This window comes from Lathyrus oleraceus, chromosome 6 (genome assembly GCF_024323335.1).
Source record: "Lathyrus oleraceus cultivar Zhongwan6 chromosome 6, CAAS_Psat_ZW6_1.0, whole genome shotgun sequence".
In the NCBI taxonomy this organism is placed as follows: Eukaryota; Viridiplantae; Streptophyta; class Magnoliopsida; order Fabales; family Fabaceae; genus Lathyrus; species Lathyrus oleraceus.
Window position 1 is genome coordinate 57,383,890 of NC_066584.1, and position 10,182 is coordinate 57,394,071.

Here is a 10,182-nt window from a genome sequence, read left to right on the forward strand (position 1 = left end):
CATTGTGAGGTCGCACCTCTTTTTGTTCCACTAACTGGATATCATGAACCACTTTAAAGAGATTCATTTGACTCAGGTCCAATGCAGGATAAAGGAAGGTTATTCGCTCCTTCGCCCGCTCAAAATATTGGTAAGAATTTTCCACTAATTCATCCTTAAGTTTGGACAATTCCTCTTCTAGTTCATCTGAGAACTAAGAGCTTCCTCAAGAGTCTCCTTCAAGGTTTTCACTAAAGCAACGAGAGCATGAGCCTCAAATGCCACCATTGTAGGTTTGGCTTTCAAATTCTCCTTCTCTTTGAGCAAGGTTCTCATAATATCTTGGCCATGGGCAAAATTTCCCCAAGAGATAGAAAGTTGAGATTTCAATTCACCAATGGCTTGGGCATGTTTCTCATGTTGAATTCCCTTACCTAGCAGGCCCTTTAGCACGTGATTCTCCGTCAAGTTAGACACCTTAAGGGGTGCCTTGTTATTGATGACTTTGTAGTCGTCAGGGACGTCCTTAAAAAAAATGTATGCGGGCTCTAGTGAACTTGATGGCGTCAAATGTTGGGTCAGTACACATCAAGGATTGACAGGGCGAGTCATTCCTTATTGGTGAAGAGCACTCTCCCGCTATATCCTCTTCATGGATTACTATTTTATCATCCTTTGGAGAATGAGAAGAGTCCCTTCCTTGTTTTTGGACTTTATGAGGGCGAGTCTCGTCGGGGGAATCACCTTCAGCATGCCTCTTCTTGGCACCCAACCTTCTTCTTGGTTAGATGCTTTTTCCTTTCAACTGGGTAGATGGAAGATATTTTCTTTGCAAAAAAAAAGTATAAATAAAACATAAGTAACTTGGCGGGTAAATAATCCTAAAATAAGGGTCGATATGATCTTAAATTTACTTAAATATTTTTCTATCTCACTGTCTTTTCCCACGAACTATATGATCATGGTGCGGGAGCTCATGACTTTAATCCATCCAATAGTTGATCCACCTCCCTCTCAATAAGGGTGAGGTAGTTAAAGTTAAAGCCAATGATTATTACTAGATTCTCTTTCCAAGATAGAGGGAAGCGAGAGACACTATCTCCCCCGGTTGTGACCATGGAGGCACCATCTCGCCCACTAATGTTTAGGAACTTGTCCTTCTAATTCTTATAGTAGCTAGATTTGGGATTTAAGAATGCTCTTCTATACAAGGTAATCAAAGTCACTCAGCCACCTTTGATGCTAACCTACCGTAAAAAGAAAAGAGCATCTCTATGATGGGGTTGATATCCAGCCGTGTGCATATGATTTCAAATGCCTTAATCACGCTTCATTCATTGGGCATAATATGGGAGGAAGTAACGTTTGAAGTCTCTAGAACCTCTGCCTCAATTAGGGTGAAAGAAATTAAAACTCCTAAATCATGAATGACATGGAGGTGTAAGTAGAAGTAAGGATTGGGTGATTCATTTAGGTAAGACATCTTGGTCCTCTCTTCTTTATAGCACGTCTATAAAATAACATCATTTTCATGGTCAATTTTGGAGACCTAAATTCATCACCGAAAATCCCCAACCCTCTCCTCACTCGTATACCGGGTTACAAAATCTTCAACATTTAAGTACGTAATGTTTGAAGCTGCCATCAGTTACTAGGAGTGTCTTGTTAAATACAAGCAAGAAAGAGAGTCGTTATCAGAACTATCAGTGTTGGCATAGCTCCCGAGCACGCAATATCTAAGAGTATGTTGTTAATGGAGTCATTTGTGCGTTTAAAATTCCTCACAATGCTAGTACATTTCAAACCATTCTCTAATATTAAAGGCTTTATCATCCTACTATTCTAGTCTAAATATCTAATAATCGCCATTAAAAGAGGAAGGAAATAAGAGGTTTTATACATGCAAGTAGAGGAATGGAAATTGAACATGTTAAAACAGGGAAGCAAATGTACTTTGCGCTTGTTATACTCTGATGAAATCTTACAAAGGCTTTGGAGAAGAAGATATGCAAAAAGGTAAAATGGTTAGAGTTGACCCCCCTCCCCCCATTTATAAGGGGTTTGAAAGTTATCCTTGGGATTAATCAAAGAGATCTCACTACATTCTCCAACGGTTGCAAAAGATTCCCCGGGTTTCTAACACGTGTGAGGGATTAAGGCCGATTTGGAATTTCAAGGTTAATTTATCATTGATCATATTTAATGGTGCATGTTCATTCACCTCAACTAAAGTTTGAGGAATCACCTCATCTTACGTTTGATGACTTACCTCAATTGACAGGTAGAGATTTATCCAAAGTCATACTTAAGGGATTTGCCTTAAGTTATGCTTGAGGAACTCGCCTCGAGAAAGGACTAAGGGAGTCACCCCAAGTTGTGCTTGAAGGACCCGACCAAAGTTGTGATTGAGGGACTCATTCTAAGATGTGCTTGAGAGACTCGACCCTAACCATGTCTGAGAAACTCATCCAAATACAAAGGTAAAAGGCGATCAAAATAAATCACTTTTTCATTTACAAGCTTGTGCTTGAGGGAGTGTTCACTGCTATATTTGTAAAGGATCCATAAGAGGCAACATGAGACTTGCCAAGGGCATGCAAATAACTCGCATCGCCCAAAGTAGGGCTCATTGTAGCCCATTTATCACGATGTTCGCCCATTGTATGGTACACTTGCGTGTTGGCTACATCACTCGCCCACTTATGAAAACATGGGGAGTGACGTGTCCTTACCTTGTAACAGTAGGGGAAGGGCAACCAAAGAAGGAATCCATGTTCTCTAAGATAATAGAGGAAATAATGGATCCATTTACCATGCTCCTAAAAGAAGAATACAATAACCATTTTGTTGGATCCTAATATCTAAGCCCAAGGGGTTCCTATAAATACCTCATCCATAAGGTTAAGAGGGAATATCCAATTCACTCAGAAATCACCTAGATACAAAGCTTGTCACCATCCTTGCGTGAGCATGCTTTACACCAGCAATAACCCTACAACCCTAAGACAACCCTAAACTGAAAGGGGTTACCATCACTAATTGTACTACTAATAAGTACAAGAGTTGATTTACAAAATTTGGAAGATTAAATTCCTTAGATGTCAAAAACTCTATTACTGTTTTTTTTCAAACCAATTTTAGAAAAACAAAGATTCAAGATTTATTAATCATTTGATTAAGCTAATATTTGTATATAAAATTTGTGAAACATAGTACTACGCTTTTATCGCTCAGACCGTCGAAACAAGGTTTGAGAAGAGAGATATCATGTCCGCTTTGCACCTAGTATTTGAGAATTCTTTTTTATACACACTAAAGCCTAAATTAAGTGCATATTTGAACCTATTTGAACTCAGTGAAGAGAATTAAACCTTATTTTCAACTTGACTTGTATACATCTCATATTTTCAGGAAAGTCAATGTTTGCTGAAACATTATTGTAAACATAAACACTTCTCAAGTGGTCTCATTGGTGGTTTATGAGCATATCCTCAAGCCCAAATTCAACGACCTTTGATCAACAATCTAAATTAATTTCTGTATAATATTTTACAACCGAACTAAATCGTCTGTTAAATTGAATTAAAACTAAAATAATTAAATTATTATATTTGATTAAACAATCCTAAAATCAAATCAAATAAAAAAAATTCAAAACCTACCAAACCTAAACAAAATATTAAAATTGCAAATGGTAGTAGTAATAGAAAAACCAAGTCAATTCCAACACCGTGTAGTGTAAAACAAAGAATGACCAAACCAAACACATAGTCAACTCAAACATAGCCGCCACTAATGTCTTCTAAAAACAACATCTACCTCTAAATCTAACTAACATTTTCATATTTCAAACAAAACATGCCTCTCTCAATCTCCACTTTCTTCTTCTTGTTTTTCCTCTTCAATCTTCAACCTTCAACTTCACAACAACAACAACAACTCAAATCCTTCAACACCTCACTCTCACCATGGCTTCCCTCACAAAACAGAACCCTCACCTCACCAAACTCCAACTTCGCAGCTGGTTTTTTCCCCATACCAAACTCACCAAACCTCTTCACTTTCTCAATATGGTTCTCCAAAATCCCTCCATCTTTAGACTCTATCATCTGGAGCATCTCAACAAAACTCAACTCATCTTCCTCTCTCATCATAACCTCAAAAGGTGAACTCTTGCTCAACAATCTTTCCTTTCTTGCTAATTCAAATTCCACACAACTTGTTCTTCATGATAATGGAAACCTTGTTTTTGGAAATTGGACTAGCTTTTCAAATCCAACTAACACTATCTTACCAAACCAAAACATTACTGGGATTGAAATTGTTTCAAGTAACAAAAAGTTCAAGTTTGTTAAATCTCAGAATTTGATTCTCAATGATGATTCCTCATCGTCAACTCAGTACTATAGTACGCCTAGTGCTTTGTTGTTTATGGATGATGCTGGAAAAATGAGTATGCAAAGTAACTCTTTTCTTACTTCTGATTATGGTGATTCTAGGTTTAGGAAACTTGTTCTTCATGATGATGGAAATTTGAGAATTTATAGCTTTTATCCTGAACAGGAAAACTCTTGGGTTATTGTTTGGTTAGCAATTTGGGAAATGTGTAAAATCAAAGGAAAGTGTGGACCTAATTCAATTTGTATGCCTAGAGAAGATTTCTACAATTCTACTTTTTGTGTTTGTCCTTCTGGTTTTGAGCCTGTTGAAGGTGGGAGTGAAGTTGGTTGTAAGAGGAAAATTCCACTTACAGTTACAAGTAACACTCATTTTCTTAGGCTTGATTACGTAAACTATACGAGTAGCGGTTCGATGAATCAAATCTATGCTTTAAACTATACAACTTGTGAAGCAAGTTGTAAACGAAACTCCAGTTGTCTTGGATTTGGATTCAAGTACGACGGATCGGGCTATTGTGTTTTGTTACAAGGTAAAGAGCTTCAATATGGTTTATGGTCGCCCGGGACTGAGCTAGCTTTGTTTTTGAAAGTTGATCAGAAGGAATCCGAAGGATCAAATTTCATCGGTATGACGGAAGTGATGCAGACGACTTGTCCCGTGAGGATAAGTTTGCCTTTACCTCCTAAGGATTCGAACACAACGACGAGAAATATTGTGATTATATGTACGCTTTTCGCGGCTGAACTTATTGCTGGTGTGGCTTTCTTTTGGTCTTTCCTTAAGAGGTATATCAAGTATAGGGACATGGCTACCACTTTAGGACTTGAACTTTTACCTGCAGGTGGTCCGAAACGGTTTACCTACTCGGAGATCAAAGCCGCGACTAATGATTTCTCGAATCTCATTGGGAGGGGCGGGTTTGGAGATGTGTACAAAGGTGAGTTGCCTGATCATCGTGTTGTCGCGGTGAAGTGTTTAAAGAATGTTACAGGTGGTGACGCGGAGTTTTGGGCGGAAGTTACCATAATTGCAAGGATGCATCACTTGAACTTGGTTCGATTGTGGGGCTTCTGCGCCGAGAAAGGTCAAAGGATACTTGTTTATGAGTACATCCCGGGTGGATCGTTGGATAAGTATCTCTTTAGAGTGAAATCTCGCAAGGGAAGCGGGGAATCTGAGTCTGAACAAAGTCATGATAATAGTTCAAATCCAAGTACTTTAGAGAAACCTGTTTTGGATTGGAACATGAGGTATAGAATTGCTCTTGGTATGGCCAGGGCGATCGCGTATCTGCACGAGGAGTGTTTGGAATGGGTTTTGCATTGTGATATAAAGCCGGAGAACATTCTCTTAGGCGATGATTGTTGTCCTAAGATATCGGATTTTGGATTGGCGAAACTGAGGAAAAAAGAAGACATGGTGACAATGTCAAGAAGGAGAGGGACTCCTGGCTATATGGCACCGGAATGGATAACAGCGGATCCAATAACTTCAAAGGCCGATGTGTATAGTTTCGGTATGGTGCTGTTGGAGCTTGTGAGCGGAGTGAGGAACTTCGAGATTCAAGGATCTGTGGTGAGGAGTGATGAATGGTATTTTCCGGGATGGGCTTTTGATAAGATGTTTAAGGAAATGAGAGTTGAAGAAATTCTTGATAGTCAAATTTCGCATGCTTATGACAGTAAATCGCATTTTCAGTTGGTTAATAGAATGGTGAAGACTGCAATGTGGTGTTTGCAGGATAGGCCTGAGGCAAGGCCAACAATGGGGAAGGTGGCTAAGATGATAGAAGGGACTGTGGAGATCATGGAACCTAAAAAACCAACTGTTTTCTTCCTTGGAGAAGAGTAGATTGATTGTTTCATCATGTTACATGTGTAATAGTCCAGTGTAGCATCGACACCTCAGATCGCAGCGTGTTCGGTGTCAGAAACATGTTAATGTCTAACACCAACACGACACTAACACATGTAGTTACATTTTCGATTACTTTTACTTTCTTAAATTATTGTCATTGTTTACTTGTGAGTATCATGTTTTGATATTTGTGTTTGAGTCAGTGTTTCATAATGTAAGTTGTTTTTTCTCTGATGTATCTCTTCACTAATAAATTTAGTGATAAAATGTACATTTTTAGTTAGCTTGAATTTTCTTTTCCATTGTAGTATGTTTTGTTCAATTGTAATTTATTTACTATTGTTGCAAGTTTTATGAATAAATTCGGAGGTGAAAGTGGAAAAAGGTTTTCATAAGCTTACAAAAAGCAATGGAGGTCCAAGATATAGGGAGTGTTATTCTTCAAAACAATTTCAGGAGCATCATAGTTCTAGGCCAAGATTAGATAATATTGACTTCTTGAAGCTGGATAATATTTAGAGAGTAGTCTGAATTTTACTATAATTTTAGTGAATGTTATAAGTTTTAGATACTATAATGTGTGAGTTGTAAATACTTAATCACAAGGCTTAAAAATATGTGAACAATATATATTAGTGGAAGTTAGATAATTAATATTTGTAATTTTTGTGTAAAAAGTATCAGACAATGCTCATATGAAGTAAGTTTATAATGTTTTGACTAGGTGAGAATTCAACTAATTAAAGCATTGAACAAGTGTGAATGTAATAACATAAGTGGATGCAATTATTCGTTTGTTGAGAATTCAACTAATTAAAGCATGGAATTAGAGATATGATATTTGCATCTATTATTGTGATCTCCACACCACTCTATGTATTCTCTTTCTCTAAATATAAGGTTGTTTCTGCAAAGACACTTTAGTTTCAAGATAACACATAGTTTTAACATGGCGTAAGTGAAATGTGAGAGTTTGTTAATACTTAGGAGTGAATTGATTATTTATAATAGGTTGTAAGCTGTAATATGCTTCATATTCGTCTTCTCTAATTCGTGTATCCTTTTGTGTTTATCTTGACTTTAATGTCTTTTCACAAGTTCTTTTAATGCATCTCAAGATTCGAACCACAATATTTCAATGATTATCACATGAATAGTTAGAAATTTGAATCAATACACTAATATCATATGAGATATTTGGCCTCGACATGGTCAAATAATTTAGCTTCCCAACTAACTTCTTGTACCTTCCTAGATCTGAAAAGGACTCTCTTGATTTAGAATATGTTTGATATTTGGATCCATATGAGTGTCAATTAGTTTACAAATTCAAAATATTGGTTTCTTCCAATATATTCAAAGCATATTTTATTTGGTAAATAGAAAATGTTACCTTAGAATGAGCTACATCAATGCAATGAAAATACCGTAATTTTCCTAGATGTTTGACCTTAAAGTGGTGAAATAGATATTGTTTAAGTCTCATAATTCTATCATAATCATCACCTGAAATGACTATATCATCGACATACACAACCATATAAAGGCATTTGTTAGAGGAGTATTTATTAAACACAAAGTGGTAAGCTTCACTCTAAACCATACCATATTTTTAAGTACATTACTAAATCTCCCAAACTATACGTTCAAGGAGATTGTTTGTGATCATACAAGATTTGTGAATATAACAAACATATCCATAATACTCCCTTTGAGAAGAAAAACTAAGCGGTTAGTCCAAATAAACTTCTTTCAAATTTTCATGAAGAAATGCATTTTTTATATCTAATTGATATAATGGTCAATGATGTTTGGCAGGCACAAAGAGAAAAAGATGAACACGGACGCTGTAGCCACACGTGAGAAGGTGTCACTGTAATCAAGACCAAAAACCTGAGTATAACCTTTAGCCACCAAGTGAGCTTTCAAATGATCAAGTCTTCCGTTTGGTTCAACTTTAATCGTGTAAACCCAATGCCATCCAATAGTAGATTTTCCCAAAGAGAGTGGTATAAATGTCTATATTTTTTTAGATTCTGGGGTTGTCATCTCATCAATCATACCTTTTCGGCAACCTCAATGAGAAATAGCATATTGTAAAGAGTTAGAAAAAGTGATTGAATGAATAATGGGGACAAAGGTATAATGTGAAGATGATGATCATTGATAACTAAGAAAATTATAAATGGGATAAGGATTTCAAGTGGAACATGTACATGTACGAAGGGAAATAGGAGAGTCATATATCATGTTGGGCGGATCTTAATAAGGAGAAGAAATTGAGATGTGAGATGAGTCACTTGGATCTTCCGCATAGAGTGGTTTTGTGGAACAGAAATGTGCACAAATAAGTGTAATTTATTTTAATGATAATGGAAATACCCTGAGATGAAAAACAATAACCAAAATATGGTATATAAAGATAAGTATAAGTCATTCTTGCAATTTAAAGATTCATCGACAACAACCATAACCAAAATGTGGTATATAAAGATAAGTATAATGCATACTTTCAATTTAAGTATTCGTTAACAACAATCGTTCATATTAGTAATTCTAAAGTCTTTGTCTCTCATTCTTCCTCTATTAGTCCTTGGGTGTTGAACTTTGGAGCTTTTGATCATGTTACTGATAATTCATCTATTTTATCAAAATATCACAACCTAAAACCCTTTTCACATTACTACCGTTACAGACGAATCAAAATATAAAGTTACTCGTGTCATACCCTAAAATTCACCTTACCCTCCACAATGATCATCTAGGTCACTAACCCTAATCATTTGCATATCCTTATAGGCATTCATTTCATCTGCATGACCATGGTCCAATACATGAGTACATGTATCTTGGATTCCAAGCTTTGTGCTTGCACCTAATGGAAACTAGGGTTTCTCTGCAACTAGAGGTGGCTTAATCAATCAAACACTAATTGGAGGTAGCTCTTGATACTTATGTATTATGCCCATCATTGGTGATAACTGTGACTTCTTGGTGAAGCAGAACCCTAATTTGGGATCCCGACTTGATCATGGTGTCCCCAAACCCTAAGTTATGTCCCATGCCCTTGTGGGTGACCTCATAACCCTAATTTCATCTGATCATTCCATTATGTGTGTGTATGTGTGTATGTTTCCCTTGCTTGGCCAAATTGCATTTAACAACCTATTGTTCATGGTTCATTCATTTTGGTTTTCTTGTTGTTGATTCCATTCATCTTGTTCATAACCATTGATTACATTCTAAGTTCTTGGTCCCACAACTTTCATATGCTCCCATTCTATAGCATTTCATCTAGATCATCCTCATGCCTAATGCCTATTTCATGTCTTACTTAGCCTATTTTCATCTGGCCAATGTTATTCAAGCCCACTCCATGCTATTTTCATTGCCCATTTTGGTCCTTGTTCAAGCCTAATTGGATTCATTCAAGACTTGTCATGTGTCATTATTTCATGGTTCATTTGTGGATCTTTGGTTTGGTCTTGTTCAAGTCATTCATCAAGTTCATCACTTAGTTCATTTCAATCCATTACAACCCATTTACAATACATTATCATAGTTAGTTCAATTCATGTTTAAGTCATACATGTTCAAGGTCATTCATTTCAAGTTTCAATCCATTTACAAGTCATATTCCATTCAAATTACAAGTCATGTTCATTTATTTCATTTCAATCCAAATTCAAGCATATTCATGTACAAGACTCATTTCAAAAATCAATCCAATCTCATTCAAATATTCATTACAAACCATTAAAATGTCCATTCCATGAGGGAAAAAAATACAAAATTGAACTTTGCCAAATGTTGACTTTGGTCAACAGTTGACTTTTTGGTCAACTTTGACCAAAGTCAACCCAATTCTCTAAAACCCTTAATCTGGATCCTAACCCTAGTCTTCAATTTCCATCATCACTCTTTGGATTGCCATTTGTACATGGA

General features: G+C 36.4%; 1 protein-coding gene across 1 annotated transcript; it reads left to right on the forward strand.

Moving 5' to 3' along the window:
• The first annotated feature begins 3,767 nt into the window (after positions 1 to 3,767).
• LOC127092128 (G-type lectin S-receptor-like serine/threonine-protein kinase At1g34300) lies at positions 3,768 to 6,527 on the forward strand. Its single transcript, XM_051030942.1, has one exon. It carries the CDS (start codon positions 3,838 to 3,840, stop codon positions 6,229 to 6,231), a length of 2,394 nt encoding a protein of 797 aa, XP_050886899.1. The 5' UTR covers positions 3,768 to 3,837; the 3' UTR covers positions 6,232 to 6,527.
• The last annotated feature ends 3,655 nt before the right edge of the window (positions 6,528 to 10,182 follow it).